The sequence below is a fragment of the Nycticebus coucang genome, chromosome 9, assembly GCF_027406575.1.
Source record: "Nycticebus coucang isolate mNycCou1 chromosome 9, mNycCou1.pri, whole genome shotgun sequence".
NCBI lineage: Eukaryota > Metazoa > Chordata > Mammalia > Primates > Lorisidae > Nycticebus > Nycticebus coucang.
This window is the reverse complement of record NC_069788.1, coordinates 84,187,984-84,211,848: the sequence shown is the minus strand read 5'-3', so window position 1 is coordinate 84,211,848 and position 23,865 is coordinate 84,187,984. Positions and strand designations below refer to the sequence as shown.

General features: G+C 41.0%; 1 protein-coding gene across 1 annotated transcript in view; it reads left to right on the top strand.

The window, feature by feature from the left end:
* LOC128594315 (cholesterol 24-hydroxylase) overlaps positions 1-23,865 on the top strand; it is a 54,635-nt gene that overhangs the window by 11,699 nt on the left and 19,071 nt on the right. The window contains exons 4-7 of the mRNA XM_053603003.1: positions 2,205-2,278; positions 2,731-2,817; positions 10,449-10,587; positions 11,367-11,477. Of these exons, the coding sequence (XP_053458978.1) occupies positions 2,205-2,278; positions 2,731-2,817; positions 10,449-10,587; positions 11,367-11,477 (411 nt within the window). The remainder of the gene's footprint in view (positions 1-2,204; positions 2,279-2,730; positions 2,818-10,448; positions 10,588-11,366; positions 11,478-23,865) is intronic.

Here is a 23,865-nt window from a genome sequence, read left to right as displayed (position 1 = left end):
CTGGGACTTTTACTGAAGGTCTTGTGTATGAGCTTTGTCAGTTCTCACCAGTGGGAACTTGAATAATTCTTGGTCTTGTATAAGCTCTGAGAATTGTTCAACTTATAGTTACCCACTAATTCTCATTTCCCCAGAAGTTGTTTTTGCTCAAACTGTGGAGTTCCACCCTACATGTAAGGTCCTCATGCAAATTTTTGCATAGCAGCTCTTTCTATGCATAGATCCTCTCTGATACTCTACCCTACAAATTCTACCCTCCCTTAGCCTTCCTGGACTCTGATCTCTGTTTGTTCAACTTGGCAAGTTTGCTGGACTACATTCAGTCTCTTACATTAGTGCCGTTGTCCTGGAATTACCTCTGAATAGAAAGTTGAGTAACCCTATTCATGGGTCTCACAGTATTTTTCCTTCCTTCTCTTGAGATTCACAGTCCTGCAGTGCCTGTTGTCCAGTGTCTGAAAACAGACATTTAATATATTTTGCCAGTTTTCTCATTGTTTATGTTAGGAGGGAAAGCCTCTAGCAGTGTGCTGTCAGTGTGGGCCACAGAAGAATTGGTAAGGTTCTGGTCATTCCTTGTGCATCCTTCATGTGCCAAAGTTCAGCTCTCTGGGCCATCATAGGATCTCACTTCCATGACAGCAGCTGTGGGGGACACTGGCTGTGGGGAACATCTGGTCAGAGTCTGTGCTGAGGCTACTCTGCCTCAGTGGTAGGGATTCTCCAGTTGAGTTTAAGAAGGGCTGATTTAGACCTCAGATGATTCAGGGGTGTTTGAGAAGGAACTGGTAAATGGGTATTTGCTGTATTTCCTTGGGTGGGAGCAGGATGGTGACAGAGCTTAGAAATGATAGCATTTTGGGTAGGGGTTAAAGTCTCTAGAATAAGGCTAAGAATACAAAGTCAGCCAGGGTTAGAAATGATAGCATTTTGGGTAGGAGTTAGGTCTCTAGAATAAAGCTCAGGATGCAAAGTCAGCCACTTCTGGGATTTCATTTCAGCTGAAAAATCTATCTTAGACCCCCAGGACCTGAATTCAGAGAAGCTGGCAGCACTTTGGTCAATTATAGCAGAGAAATCCCCTTCCAGCTTCCTAGTGTCCCCAGGACAAAGTAGTGTCCCAGAGGGCAGCACTCTGCACTTGCTCTGCAGTCTTGCCCCACTCCACACACCCCTGCCTACACACATGGCCTAGATCCCAGCCTTCTCTCCCCTCTCCCCACAGCAAGTTGCTGGATTCAAATTCTGTGCTCACCCCTTACTCTGTATGTGACTATAAGGCAGGTTTTAAATGTCAGTTTCTTCATTAGTTTGTAAGATGAACATAAAAATAGCGCCAGTGCCTTTGGGATGAGGGGCACTGAGTGACTACAGGATGCAGCTGTGCACCTGGCATTCACTAACCACCTGCTACTGTTCTTAGTCCTTTCAATGTGGAGCAGATTTACCTGTCGCAACAAACCTACCAGCCAAGAACTCCTCTTATTCTTATCCCTATCTTATAAGATGAGAAACTGAGGGGCAGAGGAGGTGTGTAACTCATCTAGGGTCCTACAGTTAGCAAGTGGTGGAGTGGGGATGCTCAGCCCAGATCCAGATTGAAGGCAGCTGACCTCACAGCCCAAGCTGTTGGCCACTTGACAATACCACCTCAAGGGCTGTTGGCTAATGTTACCATTGTTATCAACCAGCTCTTGGTGAGGTAAGTTGGCCCTTGCTCCAGGAAGTCTTTCTTAACCATTGAGGCTAGGCTAATACTAACAACACTGCATTTGTGCTGAGTGTCTCTGCTAAGTCCCAGAAGCCCTTCCTCTGGGCTTCTCCCTTTCTCACTCTGGCTTCAGAGAAGCATGTGCCTTCTCCTGTCTTGCTGCTTTGGAAGGTGTCCCAGTGTGGGATCCTGAATGTGGACCCTGCAGTGAGCATCATCCCATACCACTCTCCAACTACATGTCCCTAGGAAAATCACTTTGCCCCCAACCCCTTGCTGACTTTCCTCCCCCCACAAGGCTGACATTGCTTGGACACAGAACTTCCTATTGAATGGCTAAGGATGAGGTGAGATTGTGTGTGTGAAATATTTCTACCATAGCTGGCCTTAGCTGATGGTGATTATCTGGGACATGTCTCAGAAGAGTCTTTTGTGACTCCTCATGAGTGCGTGAGCTCATGTTGTTTTTTTTTTGGGGGGGGGCGGTTTATAGAAGTTCCTGATGTCAACCAAGTACAACAAGGACTCAAAGATGTACCGGGCACTCCAGACGGTGTTTGGTGAGAGGTAAGGAGGCAAGGCGGGATGCTTGAGTGGGAGGCCAGGGCTATGGGCTCCAGAGTGTAGGTGTAGCATCAAGGCCCAAGGCCCTGGTTGCTAGGCGTGCAATTGGCACACTATAAATGGTAGCCCTTCTCTTCTCGTTAGCACTTCCTACCTTCTCCTTCCCCTCCAGATGATGGGTGGGAATATAGGGTTACTTAGTTTGCGTAACATAATCACCCTGTTAATTAAGTTAATATTTTATTGTGGTAAACATGACATAACATAACATTCACCACATTAACTCCTTTAGTAAGTACAATCTGGTGGCATCCAGACATTCTTAATGTAGTATAACTACCACCACCATCAGTTCCAGAACCATTCTGTCATCCCAAAAGATGAGCCCATCTCCACCAACTGGCTGCTCCCCATCCCTCACCCACTTTCTGGCATCAAGCGTTTATCTCCTGCAGACTATTTGGCCAAGGCTTGGTGTCCGAATGCAACTATGAGCGTTGGCACAAACAGCGCAGAGTCATGGATCTGGCCTTCAGCCGAAGGTGAGTATTACCAGAGGTGGGCAGTGGGGGTCCTTCCTGGCCTTTGGGAAGGTGGGGGGTCTTCATCTGAGGAGGTCTCAGCCAGATGAAGGGAGAGGAGAAAGAGAGGGCACAAGTAGTTGGAAGAGAATGAGGCCTGCCTACCCAGGGGGACATGAGAATGAGAGGTCCCTATGTAGTTTGGGAATATCAAGGCCTGAGTGCCTATGCTAGGCAGAGGCATGGGGCTCCTTGTCCTCAGAGAACCCCACCCCAGACCTCATCACTTCTTGTCTGTGCTTCTTATTTTATTTCTTTTAGTTTTTTGTCTTTGGTGATACAGTCATGTGACACATGACGATGTTTTGGTCAATGACTGAATTCATATGTAATGGCAGTCCCAAAAGATTATTATAGAGCAGGAAAATTGCTATGGCCTAGTTGTCACCGTTATAATATAGTGGCACAAAGCATTACTCATGTGTTTGTGATGATAAAAACTAACTATGCTCCCAGTCCTATAAAAGCCTAGCACACACAATTATGTACAGAACATAATACTTGATAATAAATAACTCTGTGACTAGTTTATGTATTTATTATTCTATACTTTTATTGTTAATTGTACTCCTTCAGTTTATATATATTTGCATATAAAAAAGTTAACCGTTAAATAGCCTCGGGCAGGTCCTTCAGGAGGTATCCAGAAGAAGGCACTGTTATCATAGATAACATGTTCTATGTGTCGTTGTCCCTGAAGACTTTCCAGTGGGACAAGAGGTAGAGGTGGAGACAATGATGTTGATGCTCCTGACCCTGTTCAGACCTAGGCTAATGTCTTAGTGTTTAACAAAAAAGTTTTAAAAAGTAAAGGTTGGGTGCAGTGGCTCATGCCTGTAATCCTGGCATTCTGGGAGGCCAAGGCAGGTGGATTACCTGAGCTCAGGAGTTCGAGACCAGCCCGAGCCAAAGCAAGACCTCATCTCTAAAAATAGCCACGCATTGTGGTGGGCACCTGTAGTCCCAGCTACTTGTGAGGCTGCGGCAAGAGAATTTCTTGAGCCCAAGAATTTAAGGTTGTTGTGAGCTGTGATGCCATGGCACTCTACCAAGGGCAACAAAGTGAGACTTTGTCTCAAAAAAAAAAATTTAATAAGTAGAAGAATAAAATGATTTTTAGATAGAACAAAGCTTATAGAATAAGTACAGAAAAAAAGAAAATATTTTGTACAACTGTACAATGTGTTGGTGTTTCAAGGTAAGTGTTATGACAAGAGTCAAAGAGTTGTGGCCGTGTGCGGTGGTTCACGCCTATCATCTTAGCACTCTGGGAGGCCAAGATGGGTGGATTGCTTGAGCTCAGGAGTTCTAGACCAGCTTGATCAAAGCAAGACCCCATCTCTACTAAAAATAGAAAAAACTAGCCAGGTGTGGTGGCGGGCACCTGTAGTCCTAGCTACTCAGGAGGCTGAGACAAGAGGATGACTAGAGCCCAGGAGTTTGAGGTTGCTGTGAGCTATGAGGCCTTGGCACTCTATCCCAGGGTGACTGAATGAGATTCTGTCTCATAAAAAAAGAAAAAAAGTCAAAAAGTTTATAGGATAAAAAGGTCACACCAAGCTAGTTTACTATAAAAGAAAGAAAAAAATTTTTTTATATAGTTGAGGCTAAGTGTTTATAAGGTCTACAGTGGTGTACAGTGATGTCCTAGGCCTTCACATTTACTCACTGACTCATCCAGAGCCACTGCTAGTCCTGTAAACTTCATTCATGGTAAGTGCCCCATGTAGGTGTATCATTTTTTATCTTTTATACTATATTTTTACTATATTATTCCTATATTTAGATACACAGATATTATGCATTTTTACTATACTTTTTCTATGTTGAGATATATTTAGATATACAAATATTTACCCTTGCATTACAGTTTGTGCAGTAGTCACAGCAGTAACATGCTGTGCTGGTGTGTGGCCTAGGTATGTAATAGGCTGTACCAACTAGGTTTTTGTAAGTACACTCAATGATGTTTGCACAATGATGACATCACCTGATGACCCATTTCTCAGAGTGTATCCTCATCATTAAGCAATGCATGACTATATTTTATCTTTTTTTTTTTTTGAGACAGAGTCTCAGTATGTCGCCCTTGGTAGAGTGCCGTGGCATCATAACTCACAGCAACCTCAAACTCCTGGGCTTAAGCAATTCTCTTGCCTCAGCCTCTCAGTAGCTGGGACTATAGGTGCCTACTACAATGGCCGGCTATTTTTTTGTTGCAGTTGGCCCCAGCTGGGTCAAACCTACCAGGCTCGATGTATGTGGCTGGCACTGTAACCACTGTGTTATGGGCGTCAAGCCTATATTTTACCTTTTTAATATCTCTTTTATGGAGATATACTTTACATACCATGCAGTTCATCCATTTAAATACTTAAATACCATATCAATATTGCCTTCCTTTTATCACCAAATAACATTGCACTGTATGGACATGCCACACATGTTTATCCATTCACCTGTTAATGGGTATTCAGGTTGTTTCCACTTTTTGGCTTTTATGAGTAATGCAGCCATAAACATTTTTATGCAAGTTTTTGTGTGGATATATGTCTTCATTTCTCTTGTGTATTTACCTGATGGAGTCTTGGGTCATATGGTAATTCTACATTTAACATTTTAAGGAAGATGATCTTTTACTTTGACATAACTTCAACTTTATAGAAAAATTGTTGGGATAAGGTAAGGGACTCATGTATGTCTTTTACTCAGATTCACTTACTGTTTTTATAAAATTACCACTTGCTTTATTATTTCTTCTCCATATGCATATGTAAATTATCATTCTCTGTGTATGTATACATATATTTATATATTTTTATTTAGTGCATATTTTAGAAAAACCACTGAAGAGTCAGAGACATTCTACTCCCTACCTTAATACTTCTGCATGTAGTTTTTAAGAACAATAAGTACATAATTAGAGTTCTAGTTATTGAAATGAGGGCAATTAGTATTACTCTAACTATCTAATCCATAGTTCATACTGAAATTTTGTCAGTTGTGCAGTTATAGTTGTTTACCTTGTCCAAGACCCAATCCAGATTTGTGTGTTACACTTAATTGCCTTGTCGCCTAAGCTTCCTTTATTCCAGAACAGTTCTCAGTCTTTCCTTGACTTTCTTGACCTTTACACTTTTGAAGATTACAGGCCAGTTTTGTAGAGGTCATTCAGTTTGAATCTGTCTGCTATTTCCACATATTAGCTTAAGGCTGTGCTTTCCTGGTGGTGATGCCACAGAGGCAGGCTGTGTCCTCCTCAGGACGTTGTATCAGGAGGTATGTGCTCTTGGTTCCATTGCTGGCCCCATTAACTTTGCTCATTTGGTTAAGGAGGTGTCTTCCAAGTTCCTCGGCCAGGAAGTTACTCTTGAATATACGGTCTGTGGGGGAGCTACATAAACATCCTCTTCAGAACCCTTGCTGCAGCCTTCTCATTGGCCTACCTGTCCCTTGCCTCCCTCTTCTAATAATCTACTCACCTCACTGCCCTGGAAAGGTCTTTTAAAAACTTAAATCTAACCATGCCATTCCCCTATTCTGCAGCCTTCAATGGCTCTCTATCATTGGAGAACTGAAGCTCTGACCCTACTCATCCTGATCTGCCCTGAAATCTCTCCAGCTTTGCATCCCCTCATCCCTACCTGTCCAGAAACCACTCTGCTCCTTCTGGCAACCTTGCCTTTGGACCTGCCATTCCTGCTATCTCAATGTGCCCCCCGCCCTAGGGAATTCCTGTCCCTCCTCTGATACCTAGCTAAAATGTTGCCTTCTGAAGCTAAATTAATGTCTACATCACAGCTCCTGTCTCACCCAGTACAGTGATTACGGCTCCCTCTCTAGACCCAGGTCCCTAAAGGCGGACGGCACACCCTGTCCTTGACTCCTGTGCCCAGAGTCAGGTACCCCATAAACCCTCTGAAAATGCCCACAGAGTGAATAAATGAGCTAGAATACTCTTGGTGTTGCTGGAGAGCTGCCAGAAGTAAGAATGGGAAGTAATAGCCTGGAGAAAGGCATTTATTTAATAAATACTTATTGTGCCAAGAGTCAAGGTTATGAAGGACAGCCCTGCTGACATGCTCTCTGGCCTCAGATCCTAACCAGATGATGACCCACGTGGTTATGACATAATCATGTAGAGGTCTCAGTGAACACTCTCTAGCACATAGGACCTTGTGTTTGAACAGCACTTCACAATTTGTCAAGCACTTTCACAGAAATTTTTATTTAAAAAAATTTTTAATTGTAAGAAACACATAACGAAGTTTACCAAGTTAAATTAACCATTTCTAGGTGTGCAGCTCAGCAGCATTCAGTTCACTTACATTATTACATGACTGTCACCAGACATTTTTATTTTTTAATCTCACATCATTTTAGAGATGGCTATTTTATTGTAAATGACAAATTTTTTTAAATTAAATCATAGCTGTGTACATTAATGCAATCATGGAGCACCATATACTGGTTTTATATACCATTTGATGTATTTTCTTTTTTTTATTATTTAATCATAGCTGTGTACATTAATGCGATCATGGGGCACCATACACTGGTTTTATAGACCATTTGATACATTTTCATCACACTGGTTAACATAGCCTTTCTGGCATTTTCTTAGTTATTGTGTTAAGACATTTACATTCTACATTTACTAAGTTTCACATGTACCCTTGTAAGATGCACCGCAGGTGTAATCCCACGAATCACCCTCCCTCTGCCCACTTCCCCCCTCCCTCTCCTCCCTTGCCCCCTTCCCCCTATTCTTAGGTTATAACTGGTTTATAGCTTTCATGTGAAAGCCATAAATTAGTTTCATAGTAGGGCTGAGTACATTGGATACTTTTTCTTCCATTCTTGAGATACTTTACTAAGAAGAATATGTTCCAGCTCCATCCATGTAAACATGAAAGAGGTAAAGTCTCCATCTTTCTTTGAGGCTGCATAATATTCCATGGTGTACATATACCACAATTTATTAATCCATTCATGGACCGATGGGCACTTGGGCTTTTTCCATGACTTAGAAATTATGAATTGGGCTGCAATAAACATTCTGGTACAAATATCTTTGTTATAATGTGATTTTTGGTCTTCTGGGTATTGGCAGCCATCCTACCAAATGGTACTTCACATTTTTTGCTGTTGTTGTATTAATTTTTTTGAGACAGGGTCTCGCTATATCATCTAGGTTGGTCTTGACTGGTTAACATAGCCTTCCTATATGTAGATGCCAAATTTATATGGTTGTATGAAAGAAGCTTTGGAATATGCATATAAGTATTTATGGAAGTATTCACGAGCCTTGTGAATCCTAATTTACTAAGGAAGAAAAAAAAGGAACCAGAGGTGAGTTTCATTTCTAATCATTATTCAGACGTCATATCTCTATGCATTGTTTTTTTTTTTTCTTTCAGAGACAGGGTTTCTCTCTGTTAGCCAGGCTACAGTGCAGTAGCATCATCATAGCTCACTGCACCCTTGAACTCCTGGGCTCAAGCTATCCTTCTGCTTCAGCTTCCCAAGTAGCTAGGACTACAAGTATCCACCACAACACCTAGCTAATTTTTATTTTATTTTACTTATTATTTATTTTGAGACAGGGTATAGCTCTGTTGCCCAGGCTAGAGTGCAGTGGCATCATCATAGCTCACTGCAACTTCAAAGTCCTGGGATCAAGTGATCCTCCTGCCTCATCTCCCAAGTATGTGGGACTACAGATGCCTGCCACAACACCTGGCTAATTTTTCTACTTTTTGTAGAGACAAGGTCTCACTTCTCAAACTTCTGACCTCATGAAGTCCTCCCCCATGGGCCTCCCAAAATGCTGGATTAACAGACGTGAGCCACCATGCCCAGCCTAATTTTTACTTTTTGTGAAAGTGGGGGTCTCATTATGTTGCCCAGGCTGGTCTCAAACTCCTGACCTCAAACAATTCTCCCACCTCAGCTTCCTAAAACTTTGGGGTTATAGGTGCGAGCTACTGTGCCGAGTGCATTATGTACTTTTAATAAAATTGTGAGAAAAAATTGCCAGTTTCTACTTTACTCGATTTTACTTATGGGAAGACCTTAGTCTCAATCCTTTGCATAAAAGGCAAAGGGGTTGAGATCTTACTGTACACCTAACACTCAGCCCTGTATTTTGTATTTTATAATAGCTATAAGAGGTTCAGTATTAGTATGATAACCAGCCACATGCCATTTGAATAGTTAATTTGAATGTAAGTTTTTAAAAAAAGACAACTACAAATAATCTTGCAAATAAATATATACTTGCAAACCATGTAAATGTTATGAAGAACAAGTCAAGGGTACTGTGAGGCCATATATTGGGCCTAACTGGGGTTCAACAGACATTGTCTTGAAGAAGAGGCATTTGAGTGTCCATCTGCAGAGGGAAGGCATTTGGGTGGTAACAGTCATGGGGTGTGGAGGGTGGAGGGAAGAGAGTTCCAGGCATAGGGAATGTGAACACAGCAGCCCTGAGGTGGGCAAGAACATCATATTTTTGAGGAGCTAAGATGCCGTGTAACAGGCAGGCATCATTGCAGGTGGAAGTCAGCACAGGGAAGACTATCTCTCAAGCCCAGGTGAAGATTTTCACCTCCTTCCTAAGAGCAACAGTGGACTTCAAAGCATTTTGGTTGTCAAGGGATCAGATCAGAGAGGTTATCCTCAGGCTCACTGCTTCCTGGGCCCGCGCAATAGCTAGATGGGCAATGAAAGCTGATTCTCTTTTCTAATTAAAAATTTACTCTTTTTGTTTCTCTTCTTCCATTTTCTCTTTTTAAAGACTTTTTTGTGGAGAAATAATTTCAAATTTTCAAATAAATTTCAAGAATAAGAATAGGACAAAGACTATCCTTCTACCCTTTACTCAGATTAATATTTTAAAATTATATTTAAAAGTCTTTAAATTATAAAGGCAGCATATTCTCTTAGTGAAAACTCAGAAATTAAAACTGTGCAAAGTGGCTGTGTCTTCATTTCCATTTTTGTGAGTTTAGAGTACATCCTTCCATATCTCTTTCTAAGCTCTATGCCTGGGAGATGAGCCTTTCAGGTCAGGGAGCCCTGTGGGCTGGGAGCTCTGGGCTGCAGATTGCATCTGAAGACTTATTTCCACATAAAGTTTGTCACTGAAATTGTTGAAGGACAGGAAGTAAAATGGAATAATACAGTAATAAGATGATGGTCTAGGCAGGGTAGATAAGGAGCCTGAGCGGTGTGGGCACAGAGGTAGGAGGGGAACTGAGATAGCCATGTCATGGATTCTAGGAGGTCCTAGAGCCTCTACACTGCTATGTCCCTTTGATGTAAGAGTTGAGAGGCCACAATGGCAGACCCATGGAACTATTAAGACAAGGGCAAAAGGACAGCCTCCACACTGAGTGGAGGGGAATGGTGCACTGAGTTACTGCAACTCTAACCTCTAATCTGGGCCTAAAGGGGAGGCCAGAAAGGCTGGAAGTGGCCACCTGCCTTTACTCTGCACAATATCCTCCCTGTAGAGAGGGAGGGAATATGGCAGTTCCACTGGCCTGGGCTGGTCCTGGTGGCCATTGACGCCTGTGCTGTTTCTCTAGCTCCTTGGTTAGCTTGATGGAAACATTCAATGAGAAGGCTGAACAGCTGGTGGAGATTCTAGAAGCCAAGGCGGATGGGCAAACCCCAGTGTCCATGCAGGACATGCTGACTTGCACCACCATAGACATCCTGGCTAAGGTGATGGGAAATGGCTGGGAGCAGGGTCTGGGAGGGCCACGTGGGGTACAGGGTTCTCTCCTTTTCCTTTATCCTTCCCTTGTCCCTTCCCTTTCCTCCTTCCATCCCTCCTCCTCCTTCACCTTATCAGCAACCCCTTCCCTGTGCTTCATTTATTTTTCATATTTTTTCCTCCTTGGATATTCAAAGCAACTTTGCATGAGATCAAGGCTACTAACTCATTCTCCAGAAATGGATACTGGGAGGTGTAAGGCCTCGCATAGCTATTCCATGGCAGAAGCAGGGTTTGATCTCAGGTCTGCCTGGCTCTCAGCCCCGAAATCTGCTTTTCCTCTCTCTGTACCTCTCCTGGAGCATGGCTTGGCTCTTGCCCCAGAAGCCTCAGCAGTGGCCCAGATAACCCCAAACCCCATGTGAAGGCAGGTCAGGCAGCCCCATATAAAGGTGGGACAGTGAGTAGAATCATCATTATCATTGTTATTATTGCAACAATTCACTGTGAAGCTGAATATAGATTAAATATCTAAAAAAGTTGCATTTCAGGGAAATATATCTTGTCAAGGAAGGAAGCCAAAGTTTATTAAGTATACTATAAGCTACCTTAATACTCACAGCATCCAATGGCATTTGAATTATCATGGATTGTTGTCAGGAGCTGATGATGCGATACACGTACACCCTTAGCCCACATCTGAGGTTTCCAGCTCAATGTGCAGACTCTACCCTGGATCTGCTGCCCTCCCACCCCAGTGATGACCTTGCCCTTCTCTCTCCCCCAGGCAGCTTTTGGAATGGAGACTAGCATGCTGCTGGGTGCCCAGAAGCCTCTGTCCCAGGCAGTGAAGCTGATGTTGGAGGGTATCTCCGCATCCCGCAACACTTTGGCAAAGGTACTGCCCTAACACCCCTTCTGGCAACCAGCCCCATAAGCTGTGTTGTCATCATTTACTGAAGTACCTCCTTCAAAGATATTTGAGTTCTGGGTATGTCTGAAATGACTTCTGAGTTAGGATTTGCATGCATTGCCTAAAGGCAAAGCTCAAAATCAAAGTGCTTAAAGAAAATAAGGAATTAATCTTTCTCTCATGTAAAATGGTCCCCAAAGCAGGTGATCTAGGATGGCTATGATGGCTCCACAATATCAGATTATTCCTGGATCCTTCTGTCTTTCCACTGTCCTCAGCGCATCATTTCATTGTCATAGGAGGGCTACTGCAAGAGGTACACTCTGCCTGCTGCCACTGATGCCCATGTGCACTGTCTGGGAGCCTGGGGATTAATACACCATACCCACCACCATGGGTTTCCACATATACTACTATGGAGCCTGAGGAGATGCTGCCTCACCCACTGGTGCCATTGACTGTGTGCACCATCTGGGGACCTGAGGACCCACCTACCTTGCTTATCGCTGCTGGTGTCTATACATACTTCAGAGGACCTGAAGATCAGCCCACCTCTACCCAACACCACTCTTGCCCTCATATACTATTGAGGGCCCTGAGGGAAGCCATGCTGTACTTGCCACCAGTGCTCACATGTGTCATCTGGGGGCCTGGGGATTAGCTTGCCTTGCTGTCACTGCTAGTACTCATGCACACCACTGGGGGGCTAGAGATTGATCTGTTATGCCCATAGCTGCTGATGCACGTGTGCACCATCCAAGGGCTTAAGAAAAAGCCCATTCATCCCACTGTCACCACCTCCTGTGCCCAAGCATGACATTTAGAGGTCTGGGGAATGACCCACTCTGCACACTGAAGCTAACACCTGTGTACAATATTGGGGGGCCCTAACAATAGGCTTTCCTTGCCCATTGCTGCCAGTGTCTATACATGCCCACTCTGTCCACTGGTGCCTGAGGACTGGCCCACCTGATGTCCCCATCCCCAGTAAATTCTGTTTTCATTAACAGCTGTATTTTAGGTCACCGAGGAACTCACAGAGACCACTGATGCTGATTATAGCTAAATAAATCATATGGAGACTATACTTTTGTGCCTATCCAGAATCAAAGCCAAAGCACTTTACCCAGTACTATAGATTCATCTATAGAAAAATGTCTTTCCCTATGAAAGTCAATTTAAAAAATCTGAAGAAGTGACTGTTACACTAGATGAGCAGATATGAACATAAGGATACAAGAAATATGATAAGACAAGAAAATATGATACCTCCAAAAGAATACAGATCCCAAAGAAAAGGAAATTTATGAAATTCCTGAAAAAATTGAAATATCAGGGGAATAAGAGAGAACATGATGAACAATATAGTAAGTCTGGAAAACAATTCATGGTCTGAATGAGAAATTCAACAAAGATATGGATATCATAAAAACTAACTAAACAGAAATCCTGAAACTAAAGAATTCAGTGAATGAAATAAAAAAATACAGTTGAGAATTTCAACAATAGACTAGATCGAGCAGAAGGAAGAACTTATGAACTTGAAGGCAGGTCTTATGAAACAACCCAATCAGATGGAGATAGAGATAGAGATACAGAGAGAATCAAGAAAACCTATGTAATATGTGGGATACCATAAAATGACCAAATATTCAAATTCTTGGAGTTTCACAAGAAAAAGAGATAGGCAAAGGCATAGAAAACCTGTTTAATGAAATAATAGCTGGAAAATTTCTCAAGTCTTGCAAGAGATATAGACATTCAGATACAGGCAGCTCAAATATCCCCCAAAGAGTTTTAGCCCAGAAAAGTTTTCTCCAAGGCACATTGTAGTCAAACTGTCAAATGTATAAAGACAAAGAGAAAATTCTAAAAACAGGGGTAGGGGAAGCATCAAGTCACATGTAAGGGAATCTTCATCAGAATTATAGTGGATTTCTCATCAGAAATTTTATAGGACAAGAGAGAATGGTATGATATATTCAAAGTGCTGAAAGAAAAAAATACTGTCAAACAATCTATACCCAGCAAAGCTATTCTTCAAGCAAAAATGGAGGGTATTTATCATCACTAGACTGGTTGTACAAGGAATTCTTGAGGAAGTTCTACATCTTGAAATGAAAGAACAATATCTACCACCATGATAACATACAAAAGTATAAAATTCACTGATAGAGTAGATACACAAATGGCAAAGAGCAAAGACTCAAACTTTGCCATTATACAAAACTACCAAACTGCTCATGATAAACAATAAGGGAGGATAAAAGGAAAAAAGATACAAAACAACCAGAAACACTAAACAAAATGACTGGAATAAGTTCTTACCTATCAATAATGACTTTGAATGTAAACAGAATATCTTTCCCTACTTAAAAGATATAGACTGCCAAATGGATTTAAAATAATGACCCAACAGTACACTGCCTATAAGAAACTCACTTCACCTATTAGGATACATATAGATTGAAAGTGAAGGGATGGAAAAAGATATTCCATACAAACAGAAAGCAGAAGAAAGAAGGAGTAGCTATTACTACATCAGATAAAACTGACTTTTAGTCAAAAACTGTAAAAAGAGACACAGATGGTCATTATGTAAAAATAAAGGGATTGATTCAACAAGAAGAAACAATTCTAAATATATATGCATCCAATCCTGGAGCACCCAGATATGTAGAGCAAGTATTATTAGATCTAAAGAAGGGGTAGACTCCAATATAATAATGGTTGGGGACTTCAACAGCCCACTCTCAGCCTTAGATAGATCATCTAGATAGAAAAATCAACAGAGAAATATTGGATTTAAACTGCAATTTAGACCAAATGGATCTAACATACATTCACAGAACATTTCATCCAACAGCTACAGAATATACATTCTTTTATCAGCACATAGAACTTCTCCAGGATACACCAGGTGTTAAACCACAAACCAAATCTTAACAAATTTTGTTGTTGCAGTTTGGCTGGGGCTGGGTTTGAACCTGCCACCCTCGGTATGTGGGGCTGACACCCTACCCACTGAGCCACAGGTGCCGCCCAACAAATTTTAAAAAACTGAAGTCATATCAAATGTTTTCTCATACTACAATGGAATAAAATTAGAAATTAACAGCAAGAAAACTTTGGAAACTTTACAAATACATAGAGATTAAATAATGTATTCCTGAACAACCATTATGTCAATGAAGAAATCAAGAAGGTCATAAAAAAATTCTTGAAATAAATGAAAATGGAAATATGATACCTCTAGGTCTATTCTGCCTATGTGTAATAAGTCAATCACTGTGATATAGGTTTTGAAAAAGAGAAAAGATTTGTTAACCAGATGAAGCAGCATGCACCTTAGTTTCAGCTACTTAGGAGGCTGAGGCAGGAGGATCGCTTGAGCACAGATGTTTGAAGTTAAAGTGAGCTATGCTGATGCCACTGCATTCTAGTCTATGTGACAGACAAAGACCCTATCTCAAAACAAACCTTCCCCCCAAGCCAAATCAACCAAAGAAATGAAAATACTCGATCTTAAGGCCAAAAAGTGAAGAGGTGTGAGAACAACTCTCGAATTTACCTCCCTCGAGATAAAGCTCAGAGATATTTATGATTTATGATTTAGGGAAGTAGGACGGTCTGAGATATGGGGAAACATGATTGACAATAGGCGAAATTTAAGTAACAGGTTTATTCTATGCAAGTGTAGTTGGGGTTCATGGTATTTCATACGACATATGTATAGAGAATAGTAGCATTAATGTGATCTGACAGTGGAGCTTTTGACCCTCTGACATGAAAAGGCCATTGCTTCGGCACTTGTGCAAGCCCAGTTGAAGGTTTCATGGTTTCAACTGGGGGGTTGACTGCACAGGCGCTGGCCCAAGTTTCTGAAAAACAACTGATGTAACCATTACCATGGTGACTTATGAATGTTATTTATAATGTAACCAGTGAAGGTTCAGTTTCATTGTTCAGCAGTGTGGCTTTCTGCTATGGCCTTCAGTTTCATAGAAAAAGAAAAAATTAAAAAAAAAAAACTGACAAAAAGCAAGCAGGACAGGCAGACCTGATCAAATTAATCCCTTGATTTCAATAGAAACATGACATACAAAACATATGGGATACAAAGCAGTGCTAAGAGGAATGATTATAGCAATAAATACCTACATTAAGAAAGTGATTTTAAATACGACCTAACACTGCACCTCAAAGAACTAGAAAAGAAAGAACAAACCAAACCCCAAATTAATAGAAGAAAGTAGAACTAAATGAAATAGAGACCCAACAAAAGTACAAAAGTACAATAGAGACCCAACAAAGGACTGATGAAATGAGGTGGGTTTTTTTTTTTAATTTTAGGTTAATGTGAGGGTACAAACAACCTGGTCACAATATTTGAATTTGTTAGGTGGAGTCGCTTTTGTAGTTGTGTCCCACACCCAAAAATTGTGCTATACACCCCTACATTGTGCCCATTAAATGGGAGCACCCCCATTCCCCTTCCTTCCCTCTCCCCTGTGTTCCTCCCCCAACTTGAATTGAAATGAGTTTTTCTCCTCTGTGGATGTGAATTAGATCATCTACTGGCTTCATATTACTATTGAATACATTGGATATTTGGTTTTCCATTCTTGTGATACTTAGAAGAATATGTTTCAGCTCCATCCAGGTTAAAACAAAAGATGTAAAATCACCATCTTTTTTATGGCTATTCAGTCGTATACCACATATCACATACCACAGTTTGTTAATCCATTCCTGAGTTAATGGGCATTTAGGCTGTTTCCACATCTTGGCAATTGTAAATTGAGCTGAGATAAACAATCTAGTGAAAAATGTCTTTATGATAAAAAAAATTTTGTTTTCTTGTGGGTAGATGCCTAGTAGTGGGTTTGTGGGGTCAAATGGGAGGTCTAATTGGAGTTCTGTGAGGATTCTCCATACTTCTTTCCAAAGAGGCTGTATGAGTTTGCAGTCCCACCTATCTCCACATCTGTACCAAATCTGCAGCTTTGGGACTTTGTGATGTGGGCTGATGTTACTGGGGTTAGGTGATATCTCAGGCAAGTTTTTTTTTTTTTATTGTTAAATCAAAGCTGTGTACATTAGTGCAATCAAGGGGTAAAATGTACTGGTTTCATATACAATCTGAAATAATCTCATCAAACTGTTCAATGTAGCCTTCATGGCATTTTCTTAGTTATTGTATGTAGACATTTGTATTCTGCCTTTACTAAGTTTCACCTGTACCCATTCTAGGATGCACCATAGGTGTGGGCCCACCCATTACCCTCCCTCCACCCTAACCTCCCCGCTCCCTTCCGCTTCCTTGGCCCTTTCCTCATACTCTTGTGCTATAGTTGGGTTATAGCCTTCATGTGAAAGCTATAATTTAGCTTCATAGTAGGGCTGAGTACATTGGATACTTTTTCTTCCATTCCTGAGATACTTTGCTAAGAAGAATATGTTCCAGCTCCATCCATGTAAACATGAAAGAGGTAAAGTCTCCATCTTTCTTTAAGGCTGCATAATATTCCGTGGTATACATGTACCACAATTTGCCAGTCCATTTGTTGGTCGATGGGCACTTGGGCTTCTTCCATGACTTAGCAATTATGAATTGGGCTGCAATAAACATTCTGGTACAGATGTCTTTGTTACATTGTGATTTTTGGTCTTCTGGGTATAAACCTAGTAAAGGAATTATAGGATCAAATGGCAGGTCTATTTTTAGATGTCTAAGTATTCTCCAAACATCCTTCCAGAAGGAACGTATTAGTGTGCATTCCTACCAGCAGTGTAGAAGTGTGCCCTTTTCTCCACATCCATGCCAACATCTCTGGTTTTGGGATTTTGATATGTGGGCTACTCTTACTGGGGTTAGGTGATATCTCAAAGTAGTTTTGATTTGCATTTCTCTGATGATTAAGGATGATGAGCATTTTTTCATGTGATTGTAGATCATGCATCTATGTTCTTTAGAGAAGTTTCTCTTCAAGTCCCTTGCCCACCCTGAGATGGGATCACTTGTTCTTTTCTTGCTAATACGTTTGAGTTCTCTGTGGATTCTGGTTATTAGACCTTTATCGGAGGTATAACCTGCAAATATTTTCTCCCATTCTGAGGGCTGTCTGCTTGCTTTACTTACTATGTTCTTGGCTGTGCAGAAGCTTTTTAGTTTGATCAGGTCTCAGTAGTGTATTTTTGATACTGCTTCAATTGCCTGGGGAGTCTTCCTCATAAAATATTCACCCAGGCCAATGCCTTCAAGAGTTTTCCCTGCACTTTCTTCAAGTATTTTTATAGTTTCATGTCTTAAGTTTAAATTTTTTATCCAGTGAGAGTCTATCTTAGTTAATGGTGAAAGGTGTGGGTCCAGTTTCAATCTTCTACAGGTTGCCAGCCAGTTCACCCAGCACCATTTGTTAAATAGGGAATCTTTTCCCCACTGAATGTTTTTAATTGGCTTGTCAAAGATTAAATAACGGTAAGTAGCTGGATTCATTTCTTGGTTCTCTATTCTGTTCCAGACATCTACTTCTCTGTTTTGTGCCAGTACCATGCTGTTTTGATCACTATCGATTTATAGTACAGTCTCAGGTCTGGTAGCATGATTCCTCCTGCTGTGTTTTTATTGCTGAGTAATGTTTTGGCTATTCGAGGTTTTTTCTGATTCCATATAAAATGAAGTATTATTTTTTCAAGATCTTTAAAATATGACAATCGATGCAAGAGGGACTTTGCCTAACAATTGCAATCAGTGTAACCTGGCTTATTGTACCCTCAATGAATCCCCAACAATAAAAAAATATATATATGACAATCGAGCTTTAATAGGAATTGCATTAAAATTGTATATTGCTTTGGGTAATATAGACATTTTAACAATGTTGATTCTTCCCAGCTATGATCATGGTATGTTTTTCCATTTGTTAACATCTTCAGCTATTTCTTTTCTTAAAGTTTCATAGTTCTCTTTGTAGAGATCTTTCACGTCCTTTGTTAGGTATACTCCCAAATATTTCATTTTCTTTGGCACTAGTGTGAAAGGAATAGAGTCCTTGACTGTTTTTTTCGGCTTGGTTATTGTTGGTATATATAAAGGCTACAGATTTATGGGTGTTGATTTTGTAGCCTGAGACATTGCTGTATTCCTTGATCACTTCTAAAAGTTTTTTTAGAAGTGATTTTATTTGTCTTTTAATGTAAGATGCGATTCTTGTATGCAGCAGATATCTGGCTTGAGATTTTGTATCCAGTCAGCCAACCTGTGCCTCTTTAGAGGACAATTTTCCAGGTATACAATCACATCATCTGCAAAGAGTGAAAGTTTAATCTCTTCTGACCCTATGTGGATACCCTTGATTGCCTTTTCTTCCCTAATTGCAATGGCTAAAACTTCCATTACAATGTTAAAGAGCAATGGAGACAATGAGCAACCTTGCCTGGTTCCTGATCTAAGTGGAAATGATTTCAATTTAATTCCATTCAATACAATATTGGCTGTGGGTTTGCTGTAGATGGCCTCTGTTAGTTTAAGAAATGTCCTTTCTATACCAATTTTCTTAAGTGTTCTGATCATGAAGCAATGCTGGATATTATCAAAAGCTTTTTCTGCATCAATTGAAGGAATCATATGGTCCTTATGTTTTAGTTTGTTTATGTGCTGAATTACATTTATAGATTTACGTATATTGAACCAGCCTTGAGACCCTGGGCTAAATCCCACTTGGTCGTGGTGTATAATTTTTTTGATGTGTTGTTGGATTCTGTTTGTTAGAATCTTATTGAGTATTTTAGCATCAATATTCATTAGTGATATTGGTCTATAATTTTCTTTTCTTGTTGGGTCTTTCCCTGGTTTGGGGATCAAGGTGATGTTTGCTTTGTAGAATGTGTTGGGTAATATTCCTTCTTTTTCTATATTTTGGAAGAGGTTTAGTAATATAGGTACTAGTTCTTCTTTAAAGGTTTGGTAGAATTCTGATGTAAAGCCATCTGGTCCTGGGCTTTTCTTTTTAGGGAGATTTTGTATAGTTGATGCTATTTCAGAACTTGATATAGGCCTGTTCAACATTTCCACTTCGTTCTGGCTAAGTCTTGGTAGCTGGCGTACTTCCAGGTATTGGTCGATTTCTTTCAGATTTTCATATTTCTGAGAGTAGAGTTTCTTATAGTATTCGTTAAGCATTTTTTTTGAATTTCTGAAGGGTCTGTTATTTCATCTTTACCATTTCTGATTGATGAAATTTGGGATTTTACTCTTTTTTTCCTGGTTAGGTTGGCCAAAGGTTTATCTATTTTATTGATGTTTTCAAAAAACCAACTTTTGGATTTATTGATCTGTTGTATAATTCTTTTGTTTTTAATTTCATTTAATTCTGCTCTGATTTTGGTTATTTCTTTTCTTCTACTGGGTTTGGGATTGGATGTTCTTCCTTCTCCAGTTGCTTGAGATGTCCCATTAAGTTATTAACTTCCTCTCTTTCCGTTTTCTTGAGCAAATTTCTTGCCATAAATTTCCCTCTTAGGACAACCTTTGCAGTATCCCAGAGGTCCTGGTAATTCATGTCTTGATTGTTGTTTTGTTCCAAAAATTTGATGATTTCCTTCTTAATCTCGTCTATAACCCATCTATCCTTCAGCATAAGGTTGTTTAGCTTCCATGTTTTTGTATGGGTAAGCAGGTTCCTGTTGTTATTGAGTTCAACTTTTATTCCATGATGGTCTGAGAAGATGCAAGGAATAATTTCTATTTTTCTAAATTTGCTGAGGTTAGATTTGTGGCCTAGGAGGTGGTCGATTTTGGAGTATGTTCTGTGGGCTGATGAGAAGAATGTGTATTCAGTTTTGTTGGGATGACATGTTCTGCAGATGTCTGTTATGTCCAGATGTTTTGTTTTTTTTTTTGTGGTTTTTGGCCAGGGCTGGGTTTGAACCCACCACCTCCGGCATATGGGACCAGCACCCTACTCCTTGAGCCAAAGGCGCCGCCCTGTTATGTCCAGATGTTGAATGGTTAAGTTTAAATCTAAAATTTCTTTGCTTAGCTTCTTTTTGGAGGATCTATCCAGCACTGCTAAAGGGGTGTTAAAATCTTCAACTACTATGGAACTGGAGGAAATCAAGTTGCTCATATCGTTAGAGTTTCTCTTATAAATTGAGGTGCATTCTGGTTGGGTGCATAAATATTAATTAAAATCTCATCATATTGAGTATTACCTTTAACAAATATGAAGTGTCCATCCTTATCCTTCCTTATTTTGGTTGGTTTAAAGCCTATTGCGTCTGTGAATAGGATTGGAACACCTGCTTTTTTCTGCTTTCCATTTGCCTGGAGTATAGACGACCATCCCTTCACCTTAAGTCTATATTTGTCTTTTAATGTAAGATGCAATTCTTGTATGCAGCAGGTATCTGGCTTGAGTTTTTGTATCCAGTCTGCCAACCTGTGCCTCTTTAGAGGACAATTTTAACCATTCACATTAATTGAGAATATTGATAAGCCTTTTGAGAGTGCAGTGGACATTTTTAATCCTTTTGCGACTGTGGAAGTTGGAATTTGATCAAAATTTTCTGGTGGGTTTACTTTTGTGGTGGAGGATTATGCTGGTCTTTATGGAGAATAGGTCTGAGAATATCCTGGAGAGCTGGTTTAGTTATGGCAAATTTCTTCAACATGTGAATGTCATTGAAGTATTTGATTTCTCCGTCATAAATGAAACTTAGTTTAGCTGGGTACAGGATCCTGGATTGAAAGTTATTTTGTTTTAGGAGATTAAAAGTCGATAACCATCCTCTTCTAGCTTGAATGGTTTCAGCAGAGAGATCTGCAGTTATTCTAATATTCTTGCCCTTGTAGGTGATGGTTTTCTTTCATCTGGCTGCTTTCAGAATTTTCTCCTTCATGTTAACTTTAGTGAAATTGATTATGATGTGTCTAGGGGATGTCTTATTTGGGTTGGGACGTGCTGGAGTCCTGAAACTGTCAGGTATCTGAATTTCAGAATCTCTTGGCATGTCTGGAAAGTTCTCCTTCATAATCTCATGGAGAAGAGACTCTGTGCCTTGTGAAGCCAGTTTGTCGCTTTTGGGGATCCCTATAAGACGAATATTGATTTTCTTCTAATTATCCCAGAGCTCTCTGAGAGAGTGATCTGTTTTTGCCCTCCATTTCGCTTTCTCTTTGAGAGTTTGGGAGCGTTTGAAAGCTTTGTCTTCACAGTCAGAAATCCTTTCTTCTGCTTGCTCCATTCTGTTACTGAGGGATTCTACTGTGTTTCTCAGATCTTTGAGGGCTGCAACTTCTTATCTCAATGTGTCAAAATCTTTGGTTATTTGGTCTTTGAATCCATTGAATCCTTAAGATATCTTTTGGATTACTGCTTGGAATTCTAATTCAATCTTATTTGCTATCCAGATTCTGAATTCAATTTCTGACATCTTAGCTATTTGTTTGTGCATGGGATCTTGTGCTGTGTCTGACCCATTGATCCTTGGGGAGTTTATGTACTCTGATTATTCATATTGCCAGAGTTTTTCTGTTGATTTTGCCTTATGATTGTTTTTCACCATTGCCTCTGGTCATCCTCAGAGTTGGGAAGGTGTCTCTCCAAGACCCCAGTGGGATCACTCTATTGTTGCTGGATATTTGTAGGGAGTGACCCTGTGTAGTTCCTCTGGGGCTGCCCAAGCCAAGGAGTTCTGGTTGTGGAAGCAGCTCCGGAGTGTGGCACACCCAGATCCAGCAATAGGGTGGGAGGTGGTGCTCATGGTTCTGGGAGTGCCTGGCGCCCAGTGACTTTGGCACAGACAGCCCAAGGCTCCAGCAGTCTCTGGCCAAGAGAATGGCTCTGTGCAGAGGCAGGGAGTGCTCTGGAGGGCACGTGGCTACCAGAATCCCTGGCCAGACTTGCAGGGCAGTGTGGAGGCAGGGAGGGTACAGGAGGGAGGATGCAGGGTTGCGTGGCTCCCCCAGTTCCTGGTCAGGGCATGCACAGGTCCGGTGGGCACGGGTCGTAGCACAGCTCTTATGGAGGTCCAGGTGGTGCCAAGCCCAGGAGTTTGAGGTTGCTATGAGCTGTGACACCATGGCACTCTACCCAGGGCAATAGCCCGAGGCTCCAGTGTGCCAAAACCAGTTTCACTCTGCCCCTGAGGGTTAAGGCTGTAAGGCAGCTCAGTCCCCGCCTTTAGGCTGCTCAGTCACTAGGTTACTAGCTCCTGTCTGATCTTTGCTCAGCAACCCTGAGGGCAGAGCTTGCCTGGGCAATTCTCTCACAATGACTCCCTGCAGCCCACAGCCGAACACTATTAGCTCCATCTGGCTCAGTGGCTCAGTCTGGGGCCCTAGCCAATGCCCAAAGTTCTCCGCCCTCCTGCTCAAGCTCTCCCCAAGGCAGTTCAACTGAGTGCCAAGTCCAAAAACACTGAAACAGTTTACAGGTAAGGCCTTTCCGGTTTGCAGCCTCACTGCTGCTTGTACTTATGGCTGCCAGCGGGATTAGGTTGATAGAACACATGCAACCACTTGCCAGTTTTCCACTGTTTTTGTCCTCCTTTTGGGGTCCAGAAGTCCCTTGCTGACTCCCTGTATCCTCAAAGGGATGATTATAGGCAGATCTCACCAGCCAGAGATGCCTGGAGTCTTATCTCCCCAGACTCACCATACCCAGTTGCAGGGAAGCTCTTACTGGGCCGCCATCTTGCTCTACTCCCTTCAGGGAAGTTTTGATTTGCATTTCTCTGATAATTAGGGACAATGAGCATTTTTCATATGTTTGTCAGCCATTTATCTGTCTTCCTCAGAGAATGTTCTGTTCATGTCTCTTGCCCACTGATAGATAGGATTGTTTGCTCTTTTTTTGTTGATTAATTTGAGTTCTCTGTAGATGCTAGTTATCAAGCTTTTGTCCAATTCATAATATGCAAGTATCTTTTCCCATTCTGAAGATTATTTGCTTTGGTTGTTGTTTCCTTAGCTGCACAGAAGCTTTTCAGTTTAATTATTTGTTTATTTTTATTGACGTTGCAATTGCCACTGAAGTTTTCTCCATAAAATCTTTCCCCACGCCAACATCCTCAAGAGTTTTACCCACACTTTCTTCTAGGATTTTAATCGTTTCATAACTTAGATTATCTTTTATCCACCTTGAATCAATTTTTTAAGGGGCCAGTAGCATGGTATGCTCTTTCATTTGTTAATGTCTTTTGCTATTTGTTTTCTTAGGGTTTCTTAATTCACTTTGTAGAGATTCTACATCTTTTCCTAGTTATTTTATTTTCTTTAAAGCTGCTATACATCTTTTCCTAGGTATTTCATTTTCTTTGAAGCTGCTATAAAGGGAACTGTGTCTCTGATGAGCTTCTCAACTTGGTT